The following is a 17,500-nucleotide window of genomic DNA, read 5'->3' on the forward strand; positions in this document are numbered from 1 at the left end:
ACTCGTATTTACCCAGGTGTTGACTCAAGCTGGGACAGGTGCCACCTAGGACCGGCCAGTCTTGGCCACATGTTCTGTGATTGTCCTGCACTTGCGTCATTCTGGAAAGGTGTTTTTGACACTCTCTCAGCCATTACCTGTGCCAACATCTGCCCCTCACCATTAGTTGCCCTGTTTCGTGTCCTACCTGTCAACCTCTCGCTATCATCCTACTTTTGTGAACTTGTGGCCTTTCTCACATTCTTAGCGAGGCATGTGATATTGCTACATTGGAAAAACTCCTACCACACCCTCCCATTCTCAATGGATTAGGGATGCTCTTGACTTTATGACACTGGTAAATATTAAGTACTCTTTGCGTGGTTCCTCTGCCAAGTTCTATAAGGTCTGTGAACCCTTCTTAAACCACGTCAGGTCTCTTCAGCTAGACATTGATTAATTCCCCCCAACAACACACCAATGCCCTGCATCAACTAGCCTGATTGCCACATTAGCAGCATGCAGCACTACCACTTTCTTTAGTTTTTCTTTGTTTGTTGGTTTGTTTGTATTTTATATATTTATTTATCATCATTTATATTTTTTGGTTTCGTACATGATCTTTACATTTCCTACTCAATGTAAGTGTGTGTGTATGTGTGTGTGTGTGTGTGTGTGTGTGTGTGTGTGTGTGCTTGGGTATGTCTATGTGAGTGGATGAGAGTGAGAGAGTTGGAGGGTCAGAGAAGGAGAAAGCGTGAATGTGGGTGAGCATAGGCATGTGTTTTCTACAACATTATTTCCCATTGTAAGCATTTAACGGCCTCATCTAATTGGTCTATTCTGTTTTTTTTGGTCTTTGTATAAGTTTGCCTTAGTTGTCTGTTTGATTTGAGATTGGGAGGGGGGGGGGAGGTCTTGTGTAACTATTTGGCTGCTCCATGCTTTATATGAATAATGTAATCCTCTCCCCTCGTATCTGTGGGAACACCTGTACATATACTCTTGTATTGAAATTTCCATAAATAAATCATACATTAAAAAAACAAACACTGTTTAGATTTTATTCTGAGCTCCTGTCATCAGTGAAAAATGTAGAGAATGTTAAAACTGGTTAGACAGCATCGGTGAAACTGGTTGAGGTATGTTCAAAACAGCCATCTTAAAACTCTGACCCACCTTTGGTCTCACTGAATCCTACAGACTGGCTCATTTGTTAAAGGTTCACAATGTTCATATCCGTAAATAAAAAAAACAACTCATTTTTATATTTTTTGTTTGCAGTTTTTCAATTTGGGGACATAAAACACATTTTGCTATATATCTGAATTATATAGAGGTAATTAAAGCTGCAAGCAGCAATGAACAGCCGTCTGGGGAAATAGTGGTCATGGCATATATATATATAGATATATATATATATATATATAGATATACATATATATGAAAATAGTGAGTGAAGTTTAGAAAGAATGAAGCATGAAGAACACAAAGTCTGATGATGTCATTCACGTGCATATTAAGTATCCATGTTGATTTACTGATCCAGCGGAGAGGATGGTTTGTTTATGCCAGCAGCAGTTCACAAGATTTTGTCCAAATTTAAAGACTTGTGTCAAACTATAACAGTTAAAACACAAGACTACAGGGGGTCGCTAGTGAGCAGCGTATGGAGTAGACGTGCTTTCAGGGGCTCCTCCGTGCCAATATTTAAAATAGTTATTTTGACAGTCTCGTACTTAATTTTATCAGTCTCGGGAATAACTTTACACACAAGGAGCTTAACCAGTTAAGTGTATGCAGCGATATGCCGAAGAAGCCGTTCAAAAACGTCGAGTCGTCTCGACCATCCTCAGCTTCTGCTAACGCTAATGCTAATGGTGCTAGCAATAGCCCGCCAGGCCATGACGACAGCGACAGTGACACGGAGCAGCTGCCGTTAATCTGGGAGAAAGTTTCCGACAAGATCCTTGACCACATCAACGGCAGGTTTGATAAATTGGAGCAGACACTTCAGGAGGTGCAAAGCTCTCAAAGGGAGCTATTGGAGAAGGTAGAGTCGGTGGAAGAGCAAGTGCTGGACCATGAGAACCGCATGACCTGCTTGGAGAAGACGGTCGCTAGCCTGAAAGACGAGAACGACGCGCTCAAACTAAAAGTGGACGACCTCGAAGGCCGGTCACGTCGCAATAATATTAAGATTATCGGCATACCTGAGCAGGAAGAAGGGGGCAAGCCAACAGAATTCGTCGAGGCATTGATTCCGAAGCTTTTCAGCGACGACGGGTTTCAGTCACCGGTGGTTATCGACCGGGCGCACCGGACCCTGCGACCGCCGCCCACAGTCGGAGCTAAGCCTCGCGCCATCATCGCCAGGGTCCACTTTTATCGGGAGAAAGAGCTCATACTTCGCCTCCGGAGGGAACGACAACTGGAGTACAAAGGCAACAAGGTGCTTATTTTCCCAGACTACACGCCAGAGGTGATGCGGCAGCGGCGTGAATACACCGAGGTCCTGAGGATGCTACGGGAGCTGAAGGTGGAGCACAGCCTACTCTTCCCAGCGAGGCTCCGGATAAAACACAAGGATCGGTTTAAGGTTTTCAGCACACCGAGTGAGGCAATGACTTTTATGAACACTGACTTAAAGAATTGATCCTAAGGCTGTTGTGGTCCCTCAGTGTATACGTACACAGAGGGCTAATAGCACTATTTTGATGCTGCTTTTCTCATTTGAACTGTGTTCAACATTTTGAGAGACTGTCAGTTTGATTTCTCTGACTTCGGTCAGGTATGTTAGGCAAGGGAGCCGGGCTAAGTTAGCTATTACAGCTTTAATAGCGAGTTACAGGTTTGAAAGCGGGTTTCAGCCGTGCGTGTAGCGGTCCCGGGCATGAAAGGATGTCTGTGCTTCGTTTGGGGAAGTGCTTGCGGGCGGGTAGGAGACATCTTCAGGTTCATGGGTTTGTTTGAGTGTGTTACCTCAGGTTACAAGGTAGGTTCTTTATGTGTCTTGTTTTATTATGTTTTGTGCGCTTCTGAGAGGATATCAGATTGCTTTTATTCCAGAGATGATGTCAGTATCCGATAGCATAACCCATAGCAGTATAAATGATAAATTTACAGTGGTCTCATGGAATGTAAAGGGGTTGGGTCATGTGATTAAAAGGGGTTGAGTCTTCTCGCATCTCAAGTCATTAAAGCCAGACGTAATTTTTCTTCAGGAAACGCACATTAGTGTAAATGAGCAGCGCAGGTTGAGAGCGAATTGGATCTCCCAAGTCTATCAAGCACCTTTTACCCGCAAGTCTAGGGGGGTTGCTATTCTTTTCCGAAAAAATATACCATTTCACCTTGATTGTATGATAGCAGATCCATATGGCAGGTATTTGAAGATATCTGGGCATATAAATTCCCTTCCGATAATGCTGCTTAACATCTACGGTCCAAATATTGACAATCCTGACTTCTTCCGTAAAGCATTTGATTTGATACCGGCTTCTGCCTCTAATGTTATTATTGGAGGCGACTTCAATTGTTATCTTGACCCGGTCCTAGATAGACTTTCTACTAAACCACCTCCTGCAATTACCTCGGTGGGAATTCTGAATGATTTGATTAAGACAAGGAATATGGTTGAAATATGGCGACTGCAGCATCCTACAGATAAGGAATTTTCTTTTTATTCTCATGTCCATAAGTCTTACACTAGGATTGATTACTTTCTGATAGCTTCTGAATTATTGCCTAGTGTTACTAATTCTACTTATCATAATATTTTAATATCTGACCACAGTCCAGTTTCTCTTAATTTCAAAAATATCCTGTCTAGTCCAAAATATAGCTGGCGCCTCAACCCTCTTCTTCTTGAAGACCAGTCTTTTATTGAGCACATGAATGCACGTATAGACGAATTTCTTGTTACAAATGATAACGGAGAGGTCTCTGATTCTATTTTGTGGGAAACCTTCAAAGTAGTTATGAGGGGCCACAATATTTCATTTGAATCAGCCAAGAAAAGAGAACTTAACAGCCGCCTCAAGGACATTGAAAAAATGCTTCCAGTATTGGAAGAGGCCTATAGATCTTCCCTCTCAACCACTGATTACAATAAGATCTTGAAATTAAAATATGAGTACAATACCATTCTTAATAAGCGTGTTGGTAGTCTGTTATTGAAAATTAAACAGAAATATTTTGAACTTGGAGATAAACCGGAGAAACTGTTAGCTAGCCAACTTAGAGGCGAAAGGGCTAAACAGGCCATTCACAGGATAAAGTCCAAATCAGGCAGACTCCTAACCAATCCGAGAGAGATAAATGTTTGCTTCAGGGACTTCTATAAGGAACTGTATTCTAGTAAAGTAAAGGCCACTGAAGCAGATTTTTGTAACTTTTTTGCCAATTTAAATGTTCCCCAATTAGATAGTGCAGCAAGAGATGACATGGAGGCCCCAATTTCTAAAACGGACCTTTTGAATGCTATTCAAGCCTTCCCCTCGGGAAAAACATCCAGTCCAGATGGCTTTGGCTGTGAATTTTATAAATCATTTCATGACAAAATAGTTCCACTCATGCTGAGAATGGTGAACGATTCTATGAGAAATAAGACGCTTCCTAGTTCACTATATGAAGCGAATATCTGCTTGCTCTTGAAAGAGGGAAGGGAAGAGGTTGATCCGGCAAGTTACAGACCTGTTGCTCTCTTAAACTGTGACTTAAAAATACTAACTAAAGTCTTGGCGACAAAATTAGGTAGGCACATTTCCACAATTGTACACCCTAATCAGACTGGATTTATCCCGGGTCGGTTTTCTTTTAGTAATGTCCGTTTGCTTTTAAATACAATATATTCATTGCACGGGAAGAATACACAGGCTGCTGTTTTATCCCTTGATGCCCAGAAGGCTTTCGATCAGATTGAATGGCCTTACATGCTAAAGACACTAAAACAATTTGGATTTGGTGAAAATTTCATTGAATGGGTGAACATAATTTATCTTAAACCGGTATCCTCTATTCTCACTAATTCAGATAGATCCCAATCTTTTGAATTGAAGCGGGGTGTAAGGCAGGGCGACCCTCTTTCTCCTCTTCTTTTTGACATTACCTTGGAACCACTTGCAATAGGCATAAGGAGTCACCCAGGTATTAATGGGGTAAAGTTTGGTAATGTGGAAAGCCTTGTTAATCTGTATGCTGATGATTTATTGATCTGTTTATCAGATCCAGTGGTCTCAGTTCCCAACCTTCTCAATTATATAAAATCATTTAGTAAATTGTCTGGGTATACAATTAACTGGGACAAATGTGAGTTCATGCCATTGACAAACATGTGCCCTACTTTCTTGAAATCTTTGCCATTTAAAATAGTTAATACCCACATTACGTATCTTGGCCTCAAGATCTCCAGAAACCCCAAACTTTTACTGAAATTGAATTTTCTGGATATGATGGATAAACTAAAAGCTAATATTAGGAACTGGAAGTTGCTCCCTCTGTCAATGATCGGCCGCATCAATGCTGTTAAAATGGTTGCACTTCCAAGATTCTTGTATCTTTTTCAAAACCTACCTATTTATTTGCCATTATCTTTTTTTAAACAACTGGATTTAGCCGTCCTGTCATTTGTCTGGGCAGATAAACCCCCTCGTATTTCTAAAGCCCATCTGCAGAAGGACTTAAAAAGTGGGGGTCTCGGCCTCCCAGTTTTTAGGCACTATTACTGGGCTGCAAATGCAAGGGCTCTCATTTTCTGGCAGTGGGGTCCTCCTTACGATGACTGTTCCTCTCCGCTCTGGCTAAAGATTGAATCTATGTCTGTGTCGCAAACCTCACTCCCAGCGTTGCTCTTTTCAAAGACACAACCGTCTCACAAGTTATTTAGCTACAATTATGTTCTTAGTAATTCTTTGAAGATATTGAATCAAATAAGAAAATTCCTTGGATTACCAAATGTTTCGGTAAATGCCCCAATAACAGGCAATCACTTGTTCAAACCAGGATTGACGGATGGGGTTTTTTTGGACTGGAGGGAGAGGGGCCTACGTTGAATTTCAGATTTTTACATAGATAACAATTTTGCTTCTTTCCCTATGCTCCAGGCTAGATATCACCTCCCTCAATCACATTTTTATCGATATTTACAGGTGAGACATTTTGTTAAGGAACACATTTCTAATTTCCCAAATAGACCACACCATTATAATTTTTATGATACACTTCTCTTACAACCAAACTCCAAACACTTGATTTCCCACTTTATCACTGCTTTTGAGACACCAGCGGGTACCAGTCATCTCAGGGAGGCATGGGCAAAAGAACTGGGAGTTCCACTGTCAGAGGAATTATGGAAGGAGGGCCTGTCTGGTATACAGAAGTGTTCTATAAACTCTAGATATCGGTTAATTCAGTTTAAAGTCATACATAGACTGCATTATTCCAAAACTAAACTTAATAGAATATTTGAATCAGTGTCTCCCATGTGTGATAGATGTGGCGGAGCAGAAGGTTCACTTTCACATTTATTCTGGTACTGCCCAGTACTGGACAACTTTTGGAGTGACATATTTAATTGGTTCTCTAAGCAATATAAAATAAACATTCAACCAGACTGTAACCTGGCAATCTTTGGCTCCTCTGAAAAGACATCGACCCTCCCTTCCCACTGTAAGCAGGCACTTAAAACAGGCATGGTAGCGGCCAAGAAATTGATTTTACTCAACTGGAAGTCTCCATCATCTCCTTGCTTTAAAAGGTGGCTCAACGAAATGGTCTGTGTTTCTAGGATGGAACAGATTCGCCTTAGCAGAGGGGATGCACCAAACTATTATGAGAAAGCGTGGAAACCATTTTTGGCTTTACTTGATGAGACCCCTATATGACCAAAATATAAAACAGGCTTCTATGTATTTTTTCGGCACTGACTAAGGGTTTGATTCTCCTCTCTGGGCCTTTTTTTTTTTTTTTTGTGAGTGTGTGTGTGTAAGTGTTCTTTTTGGTTTTGTTTTGTTTTCTATTTATACTCCATGAGACAGGAAGCACTGGACTACTATGGTTATGTTATATACTCTCTTATAGCCTCTGTCTTTCTTTTATTACTGCACTTACTTCATGTAACAATGTCAGATGTTGTATACCCATCAGATTTTTTCTATTTTTTGTAAAGGTTTAAAAAAGTTAAAATAAAATATATAAAAAAAAAAAAAAACACAAGACTACACACCGATAGCTTTCATTACAACCTGTTTTTCACAACCTGAAAAAAATCGCTATTTGCAGAGTAATACCTGCTTGACAGAGAAGTTATTGTCACGTTGCTATGAGGTGGTACATGCACACGGCATCGGACCGATACCCAATACTGGCATCAGTATCGGTGCATCCCCTAGTCTAAACTGGACTCATGGTTTGATTATACCAATAATTTGTTCCTCCAGTGAACTATGGAACAGTTTGTTGAAGACTCCCGCCTGAGTGACTGGAAGGTGATTGGCTCTGGGGGTTTTAGACAAATCTACAAAGCCAGGCATCATCAGTGGGGCATTGACGTGACCATTAAACTGCTTCTTCAGGGCGAGGGGTAACAAAGGGTTTCCTGTTTATAACTACATAAAGTTGTGTGAATTACTCATAATGCAAACAAACACACAGGACCGAGAATTCTTTGCTGCGTGAGATCAAGATGATGCGTCAAGCCACCAGCCCGCATGTTATGGCCGTCAGAGGGATCTTCAAGGGTCCAACGCCCTTCTCTGGCAGGTCAATACAGCTTGGTCTGGTCATGGAGCTCATGGAGAGAGGATCATTGGCCTCCCTACAGGTAACCAGGGGTGGAACAACTACTCATATCTTTTACTTAGAATAGCAATACTCATGCTAGAAGTAAAAGTCTTGCATTAACAATTAAAAAAAAACATATAATAAGTAAATAATATATAATACATTTGTTTCTGAGTTTTACCATTTTATGTTCAAATAGTCATTATTAAAGAAAAGAAGAACATTAATATAACAGCATATTCCAAACCTTTGAATGGTAATGTAGGCTATAGGTGTAGCTCACTACCTCCACTATTTGTGGATCTGAAACAATCTTACAGGCAGCATTGAGGGAACCTCCACCCTGGCCGCTGGTCTTCAGACTGGCTCACCAAGTGGCTCTGGGTATGAACTACCTCCACAGTCTGCCTCTTCCCATGGTCCACCAGGACCTGAAGCCCCAAAACGTGCTGCTAGACGACGCTCTCAATGCCAAGGTGAGTCCCAGGCTTTGAGGGGAGGCCAGGTCTCATGTTTACTTTATACTATTATAATAGTTTGTACACTCTCTGGAGACTACATGGAGCCTGAAAAACACATATTGTAAACATAAAAGATACAGACATGGTTTTCCCTTACTTAGTAAATAGGTCTACTGTTTTTCAAGCCAAAATTCCAGGCATTAACATTGTACAGTATGACGTGTTATCAAGATATGGCCCTCTTCATGATTTTGGTTTCAAAACATCCCGTTCTCATTCCTAACTTGTAAGATAGGGATGCTTGTTCAGTGGTTCTCATAGTCAGATAGCGACGCCAAAATCACCAGTAATCGTCTGTATGGGACGCAGTGGGCAGAGCAGCAGCTCGACCGCAACGCTCTACTTTAATAGTATGAAGAGCTACAATGGTAATGAATAGTATTAAAAACCAAAAAGTCCTTGTAAGGAAGCAGGTTGGGGGAGTGGATGGGTCAAACAACACATGTCCTGTTCTTGTCCCACGTGTCACTTAAATGTACATTTTTACGTACATTTATCGCCAAATCAGTCCCGACTCAGGGCGTCAAAAAGTGATGCCAAGAGTCTTGATGCTAAAGCAGATTATTTGCGCCGCCAAATGAACCGACCAAGTGTCCCGACCAAGTGTCCCTAATTGATGCGCTGGGAGTGAGAATCTTGTATGCCCGACCTGGCTCCATGGGCGCCGATCCGGCGAGTGTTGAAGGTCACAGACCGATGATGCCATCAGGACCACATTATCTGCAAAAAACAGCGATGAAGTCTTCAGCTCACCAAACTGCAACCCCTCCCCACCACGACTACATCTCTATATCCTGTCCATGAATATCACTAACAGGATTGGTGAAAAGGCGCAACCCAGATGGAGGCCAACCCTCACCTGGAACGGGTCGACTTACTACTGAGCTCCCCGGACACAGCTCTAGCCCCCAAGGCTCTCTCGCCTTGGATATACATAGATTAGATACCCCTCACCCTATACTCCTGCAGCACCTCCCACAGTATCTCCTGGGGGACCTGGTCATACGTCTTCTCTAAATCCACAAACTCCCAGGCTCCCTCCAGGATCCTTGCAAGAGTGAAGAGCTGGTCCGTTGTTCCCCCACCAGGACAGAATCTGCATTGTTTCTCTTCAATCTGAGAATCCTAACACCTTGAGACCAAAGCTCCCCGCCGCAGCTTCAGCAATGGAAGCTTTGAACATTGCCCACTTAGGTTCAATGCCCCCAACCTCCACAGGGAAGCCAGAAAGGTCCACCAGTGGTGTGAGTTAAAGATCTCTCAAACAGGGGCCTACTCCAGACGTTCCCAGTTCACCCGCACTACCAGGGCCGGATTAACAATTTCATGTACCCTGGGCAACAAGACTCAAGGGCCCCCCCTCTGCCCCAAAGCAACAATCGCAAAGTTGCTATCATCAAGGACATATAGCCTATACTTCTATACTAACAAGTCAGGCTTCTGCATGGCTCAGTGGAGATGTATGTATGTACAATAGCCTCAGAATACAGTGCATTCAAGAGACAGAACAGATACAGCACAAATGTTTAACATAACGTTTTACAATAAATCTTTCACAGAACTTGGTGACTACAGAGTTATTATTAAATCTTTCAATATGTAGCCAATCAATTATCTTTTGACTGAAACAGTGAAATCAAGCAGACAGCTAGGGAAGCTTTAACTTAAAACCAGAGATTATTTCTAAAATGCTAAAATGTGAAATTATCACATCATCATCATCATCATGAAGCAGGCAATTAGTGTGTATGGAGTAAACATAAACCATTGGCTACATGTAGTTCAAATTCAAGATCATGCTTATTGTTTCACAATCAACTACATCAACATTTTATGTTGATGCACTACTATATAGTCTTATTATTTTATTTTAACAAATTGGCCCTACATCTGGCCTCTTCCTCCCTGTCATCTTCATCTTCCTCCTCCTGATCACTCCCTGCCTCTTTCCCTCTCTCTGAATCTGCAGCCTCCTCTTCATCCCTCACAGTTAATTCTTCCTTTCCCTTTTCTCTTTCACTTATTTCTGCATCTCTTTCTGTAGTCTTCTCCTGCTCTGACCCGCCTGGTCTCTCCAGTTTCCAGCCTTCTCCTTCTTCATTTCCCTCCTTGTCTTCCTCCTGTGCACTACTCAGAATTTGAATACAAATGATTGGTCTCAGCAAGCACTGTGTAGTGTGTTGAAACGTAACGCCACCGAAATGGCGACCCTCTGTGAACGTTATGAATTCAAACATCCCAAGTTTGTAATATTTTGTATTATGCTGTTCTTGTTTTTACTAAAATCAAAACTAATCAAAGGGCTGAAAGCTCTTACAAATCACGAGGGAGCGATTTGACTTTTGGCTAACGTAATAGACACGCTGTTGATGCTGACTCGCCTTTAGCATATATTACATTTATTACAAATTTAACTTTAAATTAACCGTGTGTTTAAACTTCACCTGGGGAAACTGACTTCACCTTCAGAGGCTCGGGGGGGCAGCTCAGTCGCTCCGTCTTTGCCGGGATGCAGGGCCACCACACCGCAGCAGACTCGCTGTCACAGACCGTGGTAAAGTTGGTTTTATATTGGACGTTGGATATTCGACACACTCGACAAATCTATTATGCAGCTTGACCTTCCAATATAAAACCAATTTTACCACGCTCTGTGACAGCTCATCCTCGCTCGCTGCACAAGAAGCTACAGACACTGTTTTTGACGTGATTTAACATCATATTTTGATTGAACGGGTTGCAAAAATCTGCATATAATTAGGAAAGTGAGGACTGCGTTTATAATGTGATCTAACATAATATTTGACGGAGCCCAGGGCCCCTTAGATGTCCTGTGCCCCTGGTCTTTGTGTCACATTTGATGACTGGAGAGGAGGCTTTTCAAGTGCTCAATTTGTGTCTTTATTAACAAAAACACCAAAACATACTCAAACCAAACCAATATACAAAACTATATGTATATATATATATATATATATATATATATATATAATAAACTGAGGCAAAATAACAGCAAACAAACAAAACGGCCAGCTCACAGCAAGCTGTCAAGTCTCTCTCACCTTCTTCTCCTGAAGCCCTTTTTAACTCACCCCCCATAATTGGACCCTACCACCTGCACAGGTGATTATAGGGTGAGCTAACCTGAGCAGGCAACATTAACACTTAGTTTTTAAAAACATCATTATAGATAGATAGATAGATCAGTTACTGCTGACATTACTATTTATAAATATATGTGCATCCACTACAATAGGCACCCCAAATATTATACTACCCCCCCCAACACATCATAGGCAGGACGATAGCAAAACACTATGAACCCATAAAACCTGCCGAACAGGCCTATGTCAAATAATAAAGTAACAAACTAAAACAATAACCCACAACATTACAGTGAAATTAAGAATTAAGCAGACACCAAACAGTCTTCATATTTGGGCCCAGTGAAAAATGAGAAAGTAAGCCTTTTCACACTTTGTCTAACCCTAACAGTCTCATGACTATGGAGCTAAAAGAGTCACAATAAAGATAAATGCACACACTACATTCACATATGCACACACATGATTCATAAATACACACACAGGATACACAAATGCGCACAAAATTCACAAATACACACACAAAATTTAAAAAGCACAGAAGATTCACGAATGCATACAAAATTCATAAATGCACACAAAATTCAGAAATGCAAACAAAATTTACAAATGCACACAAGATTCAGAAATGCACAGGACAAGATTCAGAAATGTATTTCTGATGCACACACAAATATATCTTGATTTACAAACTGCTTCACTGCATTTGTGTGTGAATTTTGAGACTGCCCTGATTTGGCTCGACACACAAATGCCTTTTTTTAAACAGGGAATGATCTACAACCAATCAGATATCTCCCTTGTTTTAGCCAATCACAAGAACGCACCCCACGTGGGGGATTGCAGAGCCATAGAGATAGTAAGAGTTGTGACACTCGTTGATCTCGCTAGCGGGGTGGTCACGTGGTTCATGTAAGCCTGTATAGTTCCAAACACACGCAGCGCTGTCATGTTCTACTATGGGACTGACAGCAGCAATTGCTATATTGAATGGTAAATATAAATAAAAACACATACCCATGTACTTGTTTGATTGTTATTGCATATTTGTAAATGCCAGTTTTACATTTGGAGTGGTAGGGTGACAACTGAAAGCTATGTATAGATACGTTTTTAAGTTTTGGAGGGAAAACTTCACGTCCCGGTTAGCATGAGTAGCACTAGGCTACTGTCTTGTATTGTCCTTCGTGTCACGGGGCTTGTTTAGTTTATTTACATTTTGTATTAGCCTGTCCAAACGCGTTCGTTCTGATATGTCTGGGACCCACCCCGTGCCAGTTCACGTTAAATTACATCACATAGTATGCGAGGGTCACCGGGGGACCCGAAGCTCAACGCCAGGCCAATGCAAAAACGTGAAAAATAAACTAAGTCCCTGGGACCCGAAGGACAACACAAGGGTTAACCTTAACCTTACTACATCTTTTTTTAAATCAAAGATGATTCAAGATGTTCTTTTTTGCACATCTGGACTATTGTATTTTCCTTGATTTTGCTTGTAATTCCGATTCACTTCCCCGTGGTCAGAGAGCGATTGAGAAAGCAGAGTAGCAACAGTCCATTCAGCATTTAGTGTCCAGCCCACTTCTTCTGATGAGGCAGGAGTTGACCACACAACCATGATCATTTTAAGACTAAGCCATACACAAAGTATCACATACAGTATATTAAAGAATAACAACTCATTACACTTGGATGAATAAATGAAATGTATTTTTTTTATTAAACAGTGAGTGACACAACAAGAACAAGTACAGAAAAAAGGAATACAGTGGAGAAAGGAGACAATTAAAAAAAACCAATACAAATAAGATTTACCGCTGGCACCACTGGTTATAAAACCCTTCAGCAAATGCAGATTCTACTGCCTAACATCCGCACGCTGCAAAGGAGGACGCAGCATGTAAAGCTGGAGCCAGGAGTTTTGGGGGTTAGTGTTTGAGATGCTGAGTGTTTAATAAAACAAATCCTCTCCACATATATCAGGCTGAGGTTTGTGGAATAAAAAACAAGTGGGAAATAGCATGAATAAGAGCAACAAAGTAGAGCCAAGGGGTATCAATAAATAAAACAAAGTTAGTCATGACTGGAAAAAGAACAACAAATGTGTGAACAGGTGTGCTGTGTATCTTACTTGAAAAACCAGAACAAAGTGAAGGAACAGGGGGGAATAGTATAAGTGATTAATTAACAAAAAATATCCTCCACATATATCAGGCTGAGGTTAAGGATCCAAGCAAAGTGCACAGATTAAAACAGAAATACTGACACTGTCAAATATAAACATGTGATGACAATCAAAGTGCATCAGGGCTGAGAGGAAGGTAAACAACCGTGATAAGGGGTACCTTGGCAGCAAGAGTCAGACTAAGAAGGCAATTTCAACCCAGCAGACTTCCTCAACTAAGGTCATAACATCTAGTCCACTGCCAAACACCTTACTGGTTGCCATGGATGTCTTTGGCCTCTCCATCCCCGGCACACCGTCTGCAGCCTCCAGTCGCCTCTTATTTCAGCAGCCGTCGCCAGCACCAGCTAGGGCTGCTCGAACATGGAAAGAAATATGATCATAATTATTTCGGTCAATATTGAAATCATGATAATTTAACACGATTACTCGCTGACTTCTGGAAAGATGTTGCAATTATTTAACTTAAACAGTGGAACACGTTAAATAAATCAACAGTTAAAAAAAAAAAACACAACTGTGAAATTTGCCTTAATACTTTTTCATATTTAAACATGTCATTGTCATCTGTCACTTACTGATATTTTTTGTGTGGAATAATTTGTATTCATACATGTAATCCAACAGCCCTTTCAAGGGTATAATTGAACAAACGCAACCTTATTTCTAGACACACAGTACTCAGCTGACCAGCTAACACCGTCAGGTTCAGCAGATAAAACCTAAATAAAATCCGTCCTTAATCAACCTTAATGATCCTAGTAATCCAACATCAATAACTAACTAAATAAAAGTTGTCAGAGATTCACTACTTACCTTCGTAATTGTTGGTGTAGCGATACCTTCACAGCTGGCGAAGTCAAACTAACTAACGAGCTAACAAACTAGCAGGCAATTGGTCGGCTACCAAAATAAAAATATATATAATTACGCTGTGCACACATACAAATAAATATCAGTATATGCATCATAAAGGGCCTCTGATAAAATATAGACAGTTGACAATTCAAAAGAGGTAGCTATTTAATCAACTTACCTCAGAAGTTACTCCACGGCCAGCAATGAAAACAAATGATGTCCGACACCGTGAATGGATTGTTTGGAACTATGCGAGACTGCATACCCCGGAAGTAGGCGGCAAAGAGTGTACAACGGAGTCCAATGGGAGTGTCGCCACTCTGTCTTTCTCTATTACTCTGGGGCATTGTTTACTTATAAGCCAATCACATGAACGCGTTCACACAGCGCTATATGAATGTGGTGCGGGCGCGGGCTAGCGCAGTGGTGTCATGGATGTATTAAGACAACAATTTGTTTGTGTTGTCGTAGCAACCGACACTTTCAGTGTTCGGGCTCGTAAGTTGATATACTCAGAAACAAATGATCCACTGAAATATAGACGTTTCTTTCGCCATGCAAAGTCTATGTGAAAAGTCTTTCTGGGCCATGGGGTGCAGTACCACCGTTATCCACTAAGCCCATGGTGGCTTTAAGACTTGCTTCTCTTCCTGGGGGCTTGACTGAACTCCACCGCGCTAGCCCGTGCCCGCACCACATTTATATTTATCATATAGCGCTGTGTGAATGCGTTCATGTGATTGGCTTATAAGTAAATTTAGCTAAGTTTTAGCTCCATACATGACAGCCAATGTAAAAAAGAACTCACAGAGAGAGTTGTGTGGAGCTGATAGTCTTAATTAGCTTTCTATGAACTCATTTGGCAATGGCTTGAATGTAACAGACGTTCATTAATATCAGAAAGTTACGCACTAAAGCTTTAATGACAGTTTAATGTAATGTTAACACATAAAGCTAAATAGTTTCTTAAAGTTTGATAATGAGGCCTGCTATGACATATTTATGACAGGTTATGTTGTTTAGGTTAATGTCAAGTTGGCATAACACAAACATTTCAAACAATGCTAACTTAGCATTAAAAGGGTCATAATTTACCAAATGACTCTTAACTACAACAGTCATGAACATTCATAAAGACTCCTTCATGTTCATGACTGGTTTCATGTCTGTCTTCTGCACACCCTTTCAAATAAAGTGTTACTAAATAAAGAACCTCTTCTGACTCCTCCCTCTCTTTGCTAATTCTCTCTGCAGCTTACAGATTTTGGACTTGCCCGGATTTGCTGCAGCGTCACACAGTTTCCCAAGAACGATGAACCACTAGGAGGGACCATTAACTACATGCCACCTGAGGCTTTTGAAGCATCATACATGCCTTACAGATCCTTTGATATCTACAGGTACAAGAGCATCCAACCAGCACTTGAATAAAAGTGTTTTATTTATCATATAATAAATAATAACTGGAGACGGGATCACTCCGGCTGCCATAACACATGTTCAGTATTAACAGGAAGTCAAAATATCAGTCACTTAGTCCTTTAACAGGACAGGGAATTGTTTTTAGGTAGGATACTAATATGACTTCATGCACAGATTTCCTTATCGTCATTGAATATCCTCATTCTCACATGAGAATTAATTTACAGATGACAACAACCCCTAGCCAGCAATCAACCAGGGTGTGATTGTTATGATATGGATAATAATCCTAACATGAAACTCTCTTTGTCTGTCTTTTAGTTATGGGATACTCCTTTGGTCCATTGCCACAGGGAAACAACCATATACATGTAAGTGACTGTTGTGTCTTTAGCAGTCCCTCCAGGACTTCCTATTTTTGAGATTTTTGCGGCCCAAAATGCCTGATTTTGCGGCAGCTTTTGTAAAAAATTGCGAAAAAAATTGCAGTCTTTTATATTTTTGTTGCAATGAAGTTGCAAGAGACAGTGAAAGTTGCAAAAAAAGGTTGTAGACCTTTGTAGAAAAAGGTATACTTCTTTAAAAATATAAAAGAAACTTATTTTGAGGAGAATACAATTACTCTGGGCTGAGTTTTCCTAGTAACCTTACCAAAAAGGCTCAGGATGCTGCAGATGTTGGTTTAATATGAAAATGGCTGGTGGATTTATATGAAGGTAAATATGGTGCAAAAAGGGAGAGCTTGTAGAATACAATGTGAGAACTTGCAGAACAAAAAATCTGAACTTGTATTTTAAAATTTGCACTTGTAAAAATAAAATTTGCACTTGTAAAAAATATTCACACACATGTGATCTGAATTTGAAGTCAGACAAAGAAAAAAAACATGAGAGCTTGTAAAAAAAATCTGAACTTGTAAGTTGAAATTTGCACTTGTAGAAAATGTTCACACACCTGTATTCTGAATGTGAAGTTACAGAAAAAATATTCACAAATGTGTAGATTGATATTTACATGAACACAATGACAGCTGCAAACTTATAATGCAACATTTACTCATTTACTTAAAGCAGTGTTACTACGCTGGTCGATCCCCACTGATGACGGTCCGTCTGCGGCTGCAGGCCGTGGAGCTCACCGTCAGTGTTTTAGTTTGACTGCTAGTTAGCTAACGCTAGCATGCTATTCCACCAAGTTTCCATGCTACATAAATAAGCCAGACAGAGTTGTCCCTCATCTGGCGATAGAAACCCTGCTTTTCCCGTTCTGTTAGCTCAGAGCTCCACAGCCTAAGTCCACAGGTACAAATTAGTTTTGCACCAAATGTATCGTCAAGAGTGTTGTGAAAGTCGAGGTGCAGATTGGCCACTTTGTGATGCGAGAGAGCACATATGTGAAGTTGCAGTGACAGATTCCAGAGGTTGTCATCACTGAGTTGTGGTTGTGATGGAAAATGAACCAGAGTAAAAAAAAAAGTATACGAGTAAATGTTGCATTATAAGTTTGCAGCTGTCATTGTGTTCATGTAAATATCAATCTACACATTTGTGAATATTTTTTCTGTAACTTCACATTCAGAATACAGGTGTGTGAACATTTTCTACAAGTGCAAATTTCAACTTACAAGTTCAGATTTTTTTTACAAG

At 40.6% G+C, this 17,500-nt stretch overlaps 2 protein-coding genes across 2 annotated transcripts in view; one reads left to right on the forward strand and one right to left on the reverse strand.

Annotated features, from left to right (window-relative positions):
* Positions 1 to 15,863, forward strand: part of LOC118492947 (receptor-interacting serine/threonine-protein kinase 4-like) — a 17,073-nt gene extending 1,210 nt beyond the window's left edge. Inside the window, exons 2-5 of the mRNA XM_035997042.1 lie at positions 7,419 to 7,561; positions 7,633 to 7,801; positions 8,082 to 8,237; positions 15,687 to 15,863. Coding sequence (XP_035852935.1) covers positions 7,425 to 7,561; positions 7,633 to 7,801; positions 8,082 to 8,237; positions 15,687 to 15,863 — 639 coding nt within the window. The 5' untranslated portion in view covers positions 7,419 to 7,424. The remainder of the gene's footprint in view (positions 1 to 7,418; positions 7,562 to 7,632; positions 7,802 to 8,081; positions 8,238 to 15,686) is intronic.
* Positions 1 to 17,500, reverse strand: part of LOC116062299 (cephalotoxin-like protein) — a 1,100,540-nt gene that overhangs the window by 1,005,264 nt on the left and 77,776 nt on the right. The window lies entirely within an intron of this gene.

The sequence above is a fragment of the Sander lucioperca genome, chromosome 21 (genome assembly GCF_008315115.2).
Source record: "Sander lucioperca isolate FBNREF2018 chromosome 21, SLUC_FBN_1.2, whole genome shotgun sequence".
NCBI lineage: Eukaryota > Metazoa > Chordata > Actinopteri > Perciformes > Percidae > Sander > Sander lucioperca.